Source organism: Erythrolamprus reginae, chromosome 9 (genome assembly GCF_031021105.1).
Source record: "Erythrolamprus reginae isolate rEryReg1 chromosome 9, rEryReg1.hap1, whole genome shotgun sequence".
Taxonomy (NCBI): Eukaryota; Metazoa; Chordata; class Lepidosauria; order Squamata; family Dipsadidae; genus Erythrolamprus; species Erythrolamprus reginae.
In genome coordinates, this window is record NC_091958.1 from 57,714,391 (window position 1) to 57,728,632 (window position 14,242).

The window sequence follows — 14,242 nt, forward strand, 5'->3', positions numbered from 1 at the left end:
GAGGGGTCCTCTCCCCCCTCTCTCGGCTAGCAAGGCCCTCTGGGGTTTCCCTTTTGCCCACATGAGGAGGGGGGGGTCACCCTCCGGCATACAGGGAAAGGGCAGAATCCTCAGAAAGGGGTCAGGGTCTCTTAGTGAAAACAAATCCTCTTTCTCTTCCACCACCCCCTCCCCCCCCCCCAGGCCCTTTCTGGAGATGGTGTACAATGCCCTGGAGTGTGCCGACTTTGACTACTATGCCCTCTTTGTGCTGTGTCTTCTGTACGCCATGACTCACAACAGAGGTGAGTCTGGGGTACTCTGTGAGGGGGGGGCAGGGCTGCTGCTCCAACCTCCCCCCCCCCCTGGTTTTCTCCACCTGTGTCCTCCGGGTCCCATCAGCCAAACAATGCTGCCTGGCAGGCCCACAGGGGAGAGCCTTCTCGGTTGCAGCCCCGGTCTTCTGGAACCAACTCCCCACCCCGGAGATTCGTACCCTCCTCCCCACTCTCCTCGCCTTCCGGAAGGCGCTAGAAACACATTTATGCCGGCAGGCCTGGGGACCGTGAGCGGTGGCTTCGCTGCGGCCAATAGTATGACCGAGGGATGATTGGTTTTTTATATTGGGTTTCATCTATTTTTTCTAATGTTTTAATTGTGTTCTAGAGAAAACAGAAAACCAAAAAATTATATGAGATTAAATGGCATTAATTAAATGTTAAATAAAACGATCCTAAAATAAATCAAAGCACAGAAATAAGATGTTCCTGATATAGAAACCGTAAGAGAAGGTCGAAAACTGCAGAAGTCCACAGTGTGGTTGCCAGTTATGTTTCCTTTGTGTTAAGTGCAACTTAGATACTCAGAGAAAGGAGCATGTACATAAATATAGTCAGATATTAATAGGAAATGATTACTATTATTATTATTATTATTATTATTATTATTATTATCACCATGTAAAATAAATGATAAGGAATATAATATATTACTCGCTCCTCCCTCTCTGATCTTTGCCGCAATGTATTATATGGGTTTTTTATTAATAATAATAATAATAATAATAATAATAATAATAATAATTTATTAGATTTGTATGCCGCCCCTCTCCGAAGACTCGGGGCGGCTCACAACAATGATAAAAACAATATTATGCTGGCACAAATCTAATATTAAAAACAACTAAAAACCCTATCATAATTAAAAACCAAACAGCACATACACACCAAACATAAATTGTAATAAGCCTGGGGGAAAGGTATCTCAAATCCCCCATGCCTGGCGGTATAGGTGGGTCTTAAGTAGTTTACGGAAGACAAGGAGGGTGGGGGCAGTTCTAATCTCCGGGGGAGTTGATTCCAGAGGGCTGGGGCCGCCACAGAGAAGGCTCTTCCCCTGGGGCCCACCAGAGGACATTGTTTAGTCGAGGGGACCCGGAGAAGGCCAACTCTGTGGGACCTTATCGGCCGCTGGGATTTGTGCCATAGCAGGCGGTTCCGGAGGTGCTCTGGTCCAATGCCATGTTATTGTTTGTTTACTGTTTCTTTAGTCTACTGCTTATTTTGTGGGATTTTCCTTTTGGTTTTAATCTGCATATATTAATAAAGATTTTTTTTTAAAAATGGCGCTAAACTCCTGAGGTTGGAGTCCCTGAATTGGTTAAATCCCCATCGCAAGTGGTTCTCCTGGGGGCCAGGGAGTCGAGGGCTGGCGGGTAGGAGAGTTGCGAACTATTTTGCCTGCATCAGGAAAAGTGTCCCTCTTTGTGTGGGCCTGCTGCCCCTAACGCTTGGCCAGAGGACGTGACGGGCACGGGGGTGGCTGGACGAGGGCTGGGCTCTTTCACAGCAGCCTCTTCTGAGAAATAACCTGGCGGCAGCGTTGCAAGAGCTGCTGGCTGGGTTGATGCGGCTTTAAATAACTCGGCTGCCCCAGCCAGCACCACTGAATGGACGCGCTCGGTTCCTCCGTCTGTAGCTTTTCTTGGTCTGGGCTGTCGCTCTCTCCCACAACTGCCGCGGATGCTGTGCCTGCAAGGGCCGATCGGTAGCTTTCTCTTTCTCTTCCCCCTCCCTCCCCCTTTCCATCAATGGTCCCCAGGGGCCTCTCAGCAGGCGAAAAAGGGGGTGGGGATGAGAGAGCCTTTGTGCTCCTGAGATGCTCAGGCCAAAGGCCAGTGGAGGTAGCTGTTGGCTCTGGGCATCCGAGACCCCTTTGGCGACCTGGGCTAGCCGCCCTCTTGGCTCTGCATCCTCTTGTCTCATGAGAGCATCCTTAGGAAGGAAGGGAGGAAGGAAAGAGAGGAAGGGAGGAAGGAACGGAGGGAGGGAGGGAGGAAGAAGTAGAGAGTGAGGGAGGAAGGAAAGAAGGAAGGAAGGAAGGAAGCCAGCCATTCAGAGGGAGGCTTGAAGTGGCTCTCAGGACATTGGTTTAGGGTAGTGATGGCAAACCTATGGCACAGGTGGGCACGCGGAGCCATATCTGCTGGCACACAAGCTGTTGCCCTCGCTCAGCTCCAAGGTGCCTGTGCCTGTCAGCTGACTTCTGGCTCACACAGAGGCTCTGGGAGGGGGGTTTGGCTTCCAGAGAGCCTCCAGGGGGATGGGGGGGCGTTTTCACCCTCCTCCAGCTGCAGGGAAGCCTTTGGAGCCTGGGGAGGGCAAAACAGGAGCCCACCAGAAGTTGGGGAACAGCCATTTCTGGCATCCAAGGGGCCTCCGGGGGGAGAGCTGTTTTCGCCCCCCCGCCAGGCATTGGATTACGGGTGTGGGTGGTCGCGCAGGTGTGGTAGCACGCTCTTGGCACCCGAGGGAAAAGAGGTTTGCCATCCCTGGTTTAGGGTTTATCAGGCCTTTTTTATTTATTTTTTTATTATTATTTTTTAAATCAGATTTGTATGCCGCCCCTCTCCGCAGACTCAGGGCGGCTCACAGCAATAGCAATACCCCCTCCCCCTCCCCCCCAAGGATCGAAACCACCCAGGGGGGGCCATTCACATTGTCCGGAGTCGCAGGAGGAGTTGAGCACAGGAGCGGGGGTGGGAGGGCAGCTGGAGGAGAAGCGTCAGGGGGTCCCAGGACTGTCAGATGCTCGTCAGGGTCACAGGGGGGGGGGGGGGGCTAGAGGCGAATTCAGTGAAATAGAGAGAGAGAGAGAGAGAGAGAGAGGCGTAGTTGTTTCAGCCTCTTTATCTGCAGCCCAGAGTCGGCTTAAACTTGGGTGACAATCCAACCTAACGGAAGAGCCCCGGCCTCCCTCAGCTTCCCAAATCTCTGTCTTGGCAGCTTTGAGGGATTGTCCTGCAAACTGAGCTGACACCCCCCCCATTCCCCCCCTCCCCTTTTTGTGGTTCCTGGGCATTGCTTTGCCCCCCACCGCGTTGTAATGGCAGCGTCCGATTCCTGTTTCTCCCCAGGAATCAAGCCGATCACCCTGGAGAGGATCCAGCTCTCGGCCCAGGACACCGAGGAGAAGAGCAGCTACAACCCCGGCCTGGCAGAGCGGCTCATCCGGATCATGAGCTACGCGGCTCAGCCAGGTAGGGAGGGGCCTTGTCCTGAGCCACCTTCGCTCCCCCCCCGCCGGACCTGTGGGCCAAGAGGCGTGGTTGGAAAAAGGGGGCAACGCACAGCTTTTCCTCCTGGAGCAGTTTTGGACCCTCAGGGCAGGAACCAGCAAGTCCAAAGCCTCCACTCCAGCCACCTTTGGCACGGAGGGGTCCGAAGCAGGGCAGGGGAAAAGAGACCCAGCTTCTGATGGGAGCTTATGAAAGACCCCCGAGTGTCCAGAGTTGTGTAGGCAAGAACCTCCCTCCACCATCAGCAGAGAGAGGGGGGGGGGGCTGTTGCCCTCTTGGTCTCGTAAGGAAAGAAAAAAACCAGGACTCGCCCCCACGAAGCGGTTTGAATCCTTCTGCTCTTTTTCTGCCCAAGAATAAAATCCCTGCTTCTTAAAGCCTGGTGGACTGTCCACCCACTTTTCTTTTCTTTTTTTTAATATATATTTATTAGGTTTTCCCTTTTTTTAAAAAAAAGTACATGATCATATTTACAGATGAATCTACATCATATATACATTCCTATCAATATTGTCTTTTAATTGCTTTTGAATTTCTTAGTATTTTATTTCAATGCTTCTTTTGAGTTTATTTTGTCCACTGGGACCATTTTGTCCAGGTTTCATAGTAGTCCGATTCTTTTTTATTATTAAGCTCCATTGTCCATCTGTCCATCTCTGCACCGTCCTATATTTTCTTGATGACCTCATTGTCTTCAGGTATTTGTGGATTTTTCCAGTTCTGTGCAAATACCATCCTTGCAGCTGTTGTAATATGCAAGCTTAGATATTTTACATTTTTAGAATAGGGACCTCTCATAATAGTAGACAAAACTCTGGCGCATATTCCATTTTTGTATTTGTTATTTGACACAACCAATCCTTTATTTTTTCCCAATATATTCTTGTCTCTGGACACAACCACCACAGGTGAAAGACGTTTCTGTCTTTGGTGGCAGAAGGCATTTCGCTCTTGGTGCGTTGAACTTGAATTGTGTGTGAGACAGATGTGAACCGAATGTGGACCTTCCAGGGAAAAGTGTCACAACCATTCAATGGGTTTTCTCTTAATCTCCCCCTGCCCCCCAACAGATGGCAAGATCCGCCTGGCCACCTTGGAGCTCAGCTGCCTCCTGTTGAAGCAGCTGGTGTTCAACAAACACGGCAGCATTATCAAAGACGTCCACCTGGCCTGTTTGGAAGTGAGTCTTCTGCAGAAACACACACAACCCTTGTCCTGTTGGGCCCATCTCTCTTCCCGTGTAGATCGCCCAGCCCGGTCCCTGCCTTTCCCACCAAGGGCCGCTGATAGCGGGACTCTGGGGCTCAGGGGCCCCCTGTCTGAACCCCGGGAGATTCCCTGCCCCCCCACACACACACCTGGGTTCTTGGGAAGAGCCCCCCCCCCTTCTTGACCCTGCCGCCTCTGCCCCTCGGCTTGTGGGCCTTGCCAGTCGCCAGTCGCTGGTCATAGGCCGTGGTTCTTCCGTCTCCGCCCGTTTCTCCCACGTGGCCCTTACTAAGGGGAGCCGTTGGGGGGGGGGGAGATGGTGCCACTTCTGTTAGCCTCAACATTTTGTGCCCTGAGCTGAAGGTTCCCTGTTTCTGTTTCCAGGGGGCGAGAGAAGAAAGCGTCCACCTGGTGCGGCGTTTCTACAAGGTAACCTCCCGTCCTGAAGCCCCCCCCCCCCCACTGAATCCTGGGCGTGACTGTTTTAGGTTTCCAGAGAAACTCTTGCGATGGGATGGCAGGCGTCCTTCCCGATAGGACCTTCCCATACGTACCTGCCTGGTTCTGGCCGGGTGGGGCCTCTGGATGTCCCTGCATTGAATGGCCCCCACTAAGTTTGCGTGGAACCAAAGACAGATGATGATCTGGATGAAAGGAGTCTCTGGCCATCATTGAAAGCCCCCCCTCCCCTCATTGGGGCAAGCCTGACAGAGGACAGGGGGGGGTCACTTAAAAGGTTTAAACAGCTGCCCTCGAAAGCTGGCCGGTGGTCAGATCTCCCAGCAGGTCTACAGCCGATTTAATAGAGGGCTTGAGATATAGTTGGTAGAGAATGTGTCCCAGAAAAATGGTCCTTCAGTTTGGGGGGAGGAGGAGGAGGAGGAGGAGGAGGAGGAAGGCCTGATGACTTGGCCCTTCACTCACAGGAGCAGGAGGGGAGCAGCTCTTCCAAAGCAGCTGCATGAATAAGCAAGTGCCCTCTGCTCCGGGCAGGGCAAATTAGGGAGGGTCAGGGTCAGAGTCAGGGTCAGGGCAGTGGGTGCGGGAGTTGTACTCATTCCTGGGTGGGACAGAGGTCCATCTTTGAGGAAGTGAATGAAGAGAATGAAATATTTTACTTGCTTTAAAGGGAGAAGAAATTTTTCTGGACATGTTTGAAGATGAATACAGGACGATGACCGTAAGTAATGGACGAATTGCCAGGGAGATACAAAACTGGCCAAAGTTTTGTTAAAATTGCTATTGTGTGTAAGCCTTTTGCCAGTCACCTGTTAAGGAAAGAGGAGGAAGTATTGAAATAGGCCAGATGTGAATTAAAGATGAATAGCCCTGCTTGAATGGAGCAGTTGAACAGGGAGAAAGCTGGACACGTAGTCAGAGGGGGAGAAGGGGGGAATCTGAGCTGCTCCCCTATTCAACCCCCCATGGCTCTTTTGAGGGGGGGGTTTATTAATTGTCCCCCTTCTCCAAGCGACTCAGGGCTGTGTACAACAGTGTAAATGCAAACAATATATGTGAGAAATCTAATCATTTTAAAAAGACATATTCAAAAATGATAATCAGTGTTATTAATCTATAATTCACATATTGTATTGGCAGTTCTGTGTTAGCAAAACCTTCAGAAGAGAAGGATTTAGGGGTTGTGATTTCTGACAGTCTCAAAATGGGTGAACAGTGTGGTCGGGCGGTAGGGAAAGCAAGCAGGATGCTTGGCTGCATAGCTAGAGGTATCACAAGCAGGAAGAAGGAGATTGTGATCCCCTTATATAGAGCACTGGTGAGACCCCACATTTGGAATAATACTGTGTCCAGTTCTGGAGACCTCACCTACAAAGAGATATGGACAAAATCGAAGGGCTCCAAAGACAGGCTGCAAGAACGGTGGGAGGTCTGAAGCACCAAGCCCATCAGGAAAGGCTTCACGGACTGTTATCTGCAGAGTCTGTGGGGCAGAAGGGAAGGGGGGGGACAGGATCGAAGCCTGAAGTCCATGAAGTTGAGGGCAGCGTTTCTTCTTCCAGCTGAAGCCCATGAATGTGGAGTACCTGATGATGGACGCTTCCATTCTGCTGCCGCCCACGGGGACCCCCCTGACGGGCATCGACTTCGTGAAGAGGCTCCCCTGTGGGGACGTGGAGAGGACCAGGCGGGTGAGTGCGCCTCCCTCGGGGCTCTGCCCTCCGGTCCTCCAAGGGCCCCACCCCCGCCTCCTCCGGGAACAGTGGCACGCTTGGCCCGGGTTCCTCCCAGCTGGCCGCTCTGGCCACCCGGCTCATGGCAGGAGACGGACATGATTCTGCCACGGGGGGGGGGGGGGGGCGCTTGCAGACCAGAGGGCAGTGATAGTGAACCTTTTTCTCCCCGGGTGACGAAAGAGCGTGGGCGAGGGCCCCTACCCATAATTCAGTGCCTAGGGAGGATGAAACAGCTCCCCCCACCCCCCGGAGGCTGGGAATGTCCTGTTTCCCAACTTCTGGTGGGCCCAGTGGGTCCATGTTTCGCCCTCCCCAGGCTCCAAAGGCCCCCTCCCCCATCCCTCTGGAGGCTCCCTGGGAGCCAAAAACCCCATCCAGGAACCTCTGTGTGAGCCAAGAATTAGCTGAGCGATACACACGTGGACGTTGGAGCTGAGCGAGGGCAACGGCTCGCCTGCCAGCAGATATGGCTCTGTCTTCCACCTTTGGCACCTGCGCCATAGGTTCGCCATCACTGCCCTAGGGACTCAGGGTGGCTCACAACAAAAAGCAGGTATAGGTCAATATAAAAAACCATTTCAATTTAAAATAGTTACGGCCATCCATGCATTCATGGACCAACCACGCTAATCCTCCCCCTGTGGTCAGAGATCTCAGGCCTGCCAGAAAACCCAGGTCTTTACAGTATTTCCGGAAGGCCAGTAAGGTGGGGGTAGTGTGGATCTCGGGAGGTAGCTGATTCCAGAGAGTCGGGGCCATCACAGAGAAGGCCCTCCCCCGCGGACCTGGTGGTGCCTTAAAGTCTAACCTCAGCGGGAAATGATCTGACCACAACAAGGGAGAAACAACTATGCCCCTTATTCTCAGATCATCTCTCCACTGTCCCGAGAGAAGCACTAGGTCAAGCATGTGACACCCCTCCCCCCTTATGGGGCGGACCCTGAACGTCTTGGGTCAGGCCCGTGGTTGTCATGGAAGCCATGAACTCCTGAGCTGCCTCGGAGGATTCGCCGAGCGATGGCCAGTCAAAGTCCCACAGCCCCAGGAGCCTGGGGAACTCCACCGCCACTCCAGCTGCCGCCTCTAGCAGCGCAGGCGGGGCCATTGTTACGCAGGTGGGGGGCAGGTACGTCAGCAATGGACCCAGCTGAGCCCCTGAGTCCAACCTCAGCAGGAGAGACCCACGCCCAGCAATCGCCCGGGCAGGGGTCCTGCAAGGAGGAGGAAGACCGTTGCAACGCTGGAATGGCCACTCCCCCACCTCTTCCCTGGGGGGCAGCGGCTGAGGCCCTTCTTGAAACCCCCCTGGGCACATCTCTGAGGGGGGGACGCCCCCACCCCCTCCTGGCCCAGCCAGGCCACAGTGATACGTGCCAGGTCAGCTCCCTCTCCCATGAATAGATCACGAATGGGGGGGGGGGCTTTGTTGACAGCAGACCTGGCATTGCACAGCCGCAGATTGACACCCCCGAGTCCCCAGGCGCCCAAGCTGAGCCCGAGGGGCCAGAAGAGGTGGTCGCTTTGACCCAGCGAGTCCCGGTTGTCCGTGAGTGGCTGACCCCTCGGTTCCCACCCTCCCTACCCCTCCCAGTTAGGACCCTAATATTCCAGCTCTCCCTGATCCCCTGCCCCACCCCATCACATGTCTCCCTCATGCCAAGCTGGGCCGGGGGCATAACCAGACCCCCACCTGGTTCTGTTTGCACCCCTCAGCCTGGAGGGGAAAGTAATTCAGTTGCCTTCTAGGTGCTGCCATGAGCCCCGAGAGGTGGAAGCCCTCAGGGTCAGGAGGGGGCCTTATATGCGCCCCCCACATGTGATGCAAGCTGGGGGAGTGCAGGTGGGGCCTGATAAGAAGAGTGTTGGAGCGCGTCAAGCCCTGTCGCAGAGGAAGGCGCTTCTGAGAAAGGCCTGCGTCACAGGGGGCCCAATCAGCTTGCCTCCCCCCCATCCCCCCCCAAGCCCCGTCCCCCCCCCAGGCTCTCTGCTCCCTGCGTAGCCGTGGGTCTGGCCCTGGGGGAGCTGCTGCCCGAGGGCCCCTTGCTTGCCTTCGGAGAGGGGCGGCATACACATCTAAATAAACTGAACTGAACTAAACTGCCTGGTGGGGCTGGCAGGCTGAGCCGCCACCAGTGGGCCGGGCCTGGGGAGGCGGGCGGATGGGGAGGGGGAGGCGGAGAGGAGGCTCACGAGCTTTCTTGGAAACCCCAGCTGCGAGGCCGGGCTCCGAAGAAGCGCTGGGTTTACAGGGCCCTTATCGCTGCACCATCTCTTTCTTATCTGGCTTTTCGCTCTCAGAGGCTTCTGGGAAGGCAGCGGGGCCTTTTCCTAGAACAAAACAAACCCCTTTTTTTCAAGGGGTTTCTGACTAGCTGGGGTCACGGAGAGCAGCCAGGCTGTAAATCTTTCTGGTCATGAATCTTGGGCCGTTTAATCTTGAACGATTCAAGAAAAGTTCCGTTCCTATTCTTGATCATAGTTGAAGCCACAGTTTTCTGCTGCCTGGACGTAGAGATTCTACATCCGATGTCCAGAATGACAAGGGGATGGTCATCTTTGCACAAAGATTTTCTCCTTACGAGCAAAGGTTCATTCTAATGCGTGTAAATAAAAGTACATTAAAAAATTATCTCTTTCTGTAGGAAGCCACAAACCACATCCCTTCGCATGCGCTGGGCTGAGCCTTGAGTGACTTCTTGGTTTTTGCCAGCACACCTAAAAATGACCCACGTGAATTCACAAAACCCACCAAACCCTTGAATAAATAATTGCTGCGCCAATGTTGCTTCCTTCGCCCCCCAAATGAATCCTCCCGCGATCAGAGGGGGTGTTCCATGTATTCTGTCAACCCGTTTGTTTAGCTGCGGAGGGACCTGCCAATCATTGTGGCTTGGCTGTTGCTGTTTCCTGCCTGCTTGGGCCGCCTTTGAAGAGACCTCGGGGGTGAGAGCTGCTTGAGGAAGGCGTTGCTGGGCCAGCGGTTCTGAAGGGCGGTGCTGGCTACCTGCTTTGACTTGGGACCTCCCCTGGCCCACCATTCCAAGAGCCCACCCAGGACGTGTGTGAAGCAAGCCCAGTGCAGCTGCCAAGGTCTCTCTCTCGCACCTACACAGATGTTTCCAGGTGTGCAGGCGCATAGAGAGAGACACCACAACAACCCCTAGCGGTGTCTGGGCGAGGCTTCTTCTGGGGCCTTCAAGGGCAACAGTAGGGAGCCTAAAACCCTCTTTGCCCCTTCCAACATCCCCATGGAGCCCCCTCGTCCTCCCAGTAGCCTGAACTGGGCTAAGAAAAGGAAAATTCAAGACCTTACACAGTGGTCTCTTTTTTTCTTTCCTTTTTCAAACGCTGGTGTTTCAAGGCCCATTTAAGTTACTGCTTTGCTGATAAGAACCGGTTGTTTTTATCTGGCAGCAAATCCACAATGGCTTTGGCAGTTAATGATTTGCCAAACAGACCTTCAGCAAATCCTTTTGTTCTTTGCCATCTGTTAGATCAGACTATGAAATAGTGGCAGCCAACAACAGGGTTGTTGTTTCTCTTCTCCCTGGATTTCTGTATTGTTGTATTCTCAGAAAATGAGCACAGCAAATGCCCTGTGAAGGGCCTGTCCCCTGCCCGTCAATCACCTGACAGCTCGCAGGGTTCCCAACCCACCTGGCCAGAACCTGTGACCTTCTGCTGAAGGCCGAGGGATGCTGGCGTGGAGCCTTGGTGGCTGGCTCTTCCCGTCCAGTCCTGGGATTAGGGAAGCCCGCAGCTCTTGGGCCAAAGTGATATCAACTGGATTTCTTGCTATTCCTAATTTTGCCCCCTATCCTGAACTGCTCCCACGTGCCTGTATGGCCGGCTACTGTTGTGATTGCCCCTGGTGCCCCTCAGGTCATGTCAGACCCTGAGGAGGATGAGCCCGGCCCCTCTGGGTACCCTGGGCCAGGGGGGCTGGCAGAGGAAGCAGCGAGCGAGAGCGAGGGAGGGAGTGACCCGAGTGACCCTGAGGAACCACTAGAGGGGGCTGATGTGACAAGGGGGGAGTGGTCCCAGTCAGAGGAGGAGGAAGACCAGTAGAAAGCCAATGGACTGACCCTCGCTCAGGAGGCGAGAGGAGTTGCCTAGTAAAAGGCAGGAGCTTACAGCCTTAGCCTCCTTGAGGTGTGGTGTCCCTTCCAGGCAGTATAAAGGCAAAGGATTGTGGGAAATGGGGTGTGGAGATTCTACGTTGTTCAATGGAAGAGATGTGAAGCTGGGGGGGTGATTGAATGAAGCCTTAAAACCACGATTTCTGCCTCAATCGCACTCATTCTCGGGTGGAGGCTTGTTACCAGGAATCTGGTGAGCGTAAATCATAGGCTTAACTGACAGGTGGACTTTGCTATCGATTGCAATGCTAATTAGGCCGAGATTGGCGTTCTCCCCGGACCTTGTTGACATTCAGCTCCCCCCCCCAAAGAACACCCCCCCCTTCAAGCCTTCTTTCATTGTGTCTGCTTATATCAATAAGGAGTTTGATTTATTCATAAAATAAGGGATTTTTGGTTTCGACAGAGAATATTATTCTGCGCTTGAGGAGGCTCGTATCTCTTTGTTGCGTGTCCTGGTTGGACCTCTGGCCTTTCTGTGTGTCCCCCCCGCCCCCCTCCAGGCCATCCGCGTGTTCTTCATGCTGCGCTCCCTGTCACTGCACCTCCAGGATGAGCCCGAGACCCAGCTGCCCCTGACCAGGGAGGAGGACCTGATCAAGACCGACGACGTCCTGGACCTGAGTGAGTAGCCGCCCAGGAGGGGGGGCAGGGGGGATGCCAGGGAAAGGCAAGCGGTTGTCAGTCATCGTTCTAGTGCCTTCTGTGCAGGTAGAACCCCCCCCCCCTTGTTTGATTGGTGGCCTTCTCTCAGGGCCCAGCGGGGTCTGAGTCGGTCAGAAGGTTTGGGGAGAAGTCTTGCTGCCGACCCTGTGTGTGTGCAGCATCTGGAGGGCCAGCTGAGCTGAGGGAAGGAAGGAAGGGAAGAAGGAAGGAAGGAAAGAAAGAAAGAAGGAAGGGAAGAAAGAAGGGAGGAAGGAAAGAAGGAAGGAAGGGAAGAAGGAAGGAAGGGAAGAAGGAAGGAAAGAGGGAAGGAAGGAAGGAAAGAGGGATGGAAGGAATGGAAGAATAAGGAAGGAAAGAAAGGAAGGAAGGGAAGAAAGAAGGAAGGGAGGAAGGAAAGAAGGAAAGAAAGGAAGGAAGGGAAGAAGGAAGAAAGAAGGAAGGGAAGAAGGAAGGAAGGAAAGAGGGAAGGAAGGAAGGAAAGAGGGAAGAAAGGAAGGGAAGAAGGAAGGGAAGAAGGAAGGAAGGAAAGAAAGAAGGAAGGAAGGGAGGAAGGGAAGAAAGAAGGGAGGAAGGAAAGAAGGAAGGAAGGGAGAAAGGAAGGAAGGGAAGAAGGAAAGTAGGAAGGAAAGAAAGAAGGAAGGAAGGAAGGGAAGAAGGAAAGAAAGGAAGGGAAGAAGGAAAGAAAGGAAGGGAAGAAGGGAGGAAGGGAAGAAGGAAGGAAGGGAAGAAAGAAGGAAGGGAAGAAGGAAAGAAGGAAAGAAGGAAGGGAGAAAGGAAGGAAGGGAAGAAGGAAGGAAGGGAAGAGGGAAGGAAGGAAGGAAAGAGGGAAGGAAGGAAGGGAAGAAGGAAGGAAGGGAGGAAGGGAAGAAAGAAGGGAGGAAGGAAGAAAGGGAGAAAGGGAAGAAGGAAGGAAGGGAAGAAAGAAGGAAGGGAAGAAGGAAAGAAGGAAGGGAAGAAAGAAGGAAGGAAGGGAAGAAAGAAGGAAGGAAGGGAAGAAGGAAGGAAGGCCATTGCGTCCTTCCTCGCTCTGTGTGTGTGTGTGTGTGTGTGTCTCCTAATTTCCCCCCTCTCCTTTTTCCCCCCCTTTGGTCTGGGAGAGGTGAAGCCACTGGTCACAGTAGCCCAGACTGGAAGTCCCCAAAGAGCCCCCTGGGGTTCTGGCGATGGCTCCCTACGATGAGGACCAATGAGCCTTGCCAGCAGAGGCCCTGCCCTTGCTTCCCTTTGGGTGCAGACGCCTTCTATGAACAGAACAATGTCAGTCACACTTGCAGCAGTCATGATCAAAGGACCCATTGTACTGTGAAGGGTATTTTAGGAAGTTGAACTCTGCGTCGTTTGAGCTGCCTCTGTGGCCCTGAGGGAGCCTCTCTTCCTCCTCCTCCTCCTCCTCCTTTGGATCCCCACCCGCTTTGCCCTCCCTCTTCTGTTTGTTTTAATGCTCAGTAATGCTCATTGATGTGGTTTCAATGTCTGTTCCTGTAACCCTGGCTCCGTCTCATGGTACAGTCACCAATGCCTCTGCTCCAGGGCGCGTTGGGCAATGCACTTTCCCAGCCTGTCACTTGACTAAACAGTTACTGCACATTTTAAATAAGACCCGTTGGGCTGTTTTCCCTGGACGCCACGTTCTGTTCTGTGGAGATGAGCTGTCTTCGGCCTCAAGGAGACCGGCTCTCTTGCTCTGCATGTTCCGCCTGCGAGAGACTGACCCCTGGCATTGAGTGGCCAGCCAAGATGCTCAAGCCACGTACCTGGCAGAAGCGGCGGTGGTGATTCTGCCCCATCTCAGCCCCAGACTTTCCTTGCCCCGGCCCTTTGCTCTGGGCAATGACCATGAACTTTGAAAGGGGCAGGCTGACCCGCTCTCGCACCCGACTGCCCTCTAGCCCTCTTCTCTGGAAGGGGGGAACCAAGTGGGGGCGGGTGGGCCAGGCAGGGGGGCACGGGGGGGGTGGGCCTCTTTGGGGGCCTTCGGGCACAGAGGGATTGCAGCGTTCTCCCCCAGGACATGCCCCCCCCACTGGGTCCCTCCTCTCTCAGGGCTCCCCCCTCGCTCTCCTCCCTGCAGACAACAGTGACTTGATCGCCTGCACCGTGATCACCAAGGACAGCGGGCAGGTCCAGAGGTTCCTGGCGGTGGATATTTACCAGATGAGCTTGGTGGAGCCGGACGTGGGGCGCTTGGGCTGGGGAGTCGTTAAATTCGCCGGCCTCCTCCAGGTGAGCCTCAAGCCTGGCGGGGGCTTCAGGGTTTGAGAGCAGCCCCTGGTGGAGACCATCCCTCACCCGGAGTGGAGAGGGACCGGCCTCCTAGCACACCTGGGAGGTTTCCAAAGCCGGGATCCAAGTGGCCCTTTCCCCTCCCACCCCCTCCCTCCCCCAGCCAGGGGGCCCAGCCCTTTTCTCTGCCCCTGAACAGCTGCTGCCGGTGTGCAGAGCTTCCAGCAAGACGAGACTTGCCAGGGTTTGTTTGT

The 14,242-nt window shown here is 54.1% G+C and overlaps 1 protein-coding gene across 4 annotated transcripts in view; it reads left to right on the forward strand.

The window, feature by feature from the left end:
- Positions 1-14,242, forward strand: part of CLEC16A (C-type lectin domain containing 16A) — a 43,741-nt gene that overhangs the window by 14,339 nt on the left and 15,160 nt on the right. For all 4 annotated transcript variants that reach the window (XM_070761485.1, XM_070761487.1, XM_070761484.1 and 1 more), the window contains exons 12-19: positions 184-284; positions 3,395-3,517; positions 4,627-4,736; positions 5,150-5,194; positions 5,895-5,945; positions 6,787-6,915; positions 11,603-11,723; positions 13,837-13,988. In XM_070761485.1, coding sequence (XP_070617586.1) covers positions 184-284; positions 3,395-3,517; positions 4,627-4,736; positions 5,150-5,194; positions 5,895-5,945; positions 6,787-6,915; positions 11,603-11,723; positions 13,837-13,988 — 832 coding nt within the window. The remainder of the gene's footprint in view (positions 1-183; positions 285-3,394; positions 3,518-4,626; positions 4,737-5,149; positions 5,195-5,894; positions 5,946-6,786; positions 6,916-11,602; positions 11,724-13,836; positions 13,989-14,242) is intronic.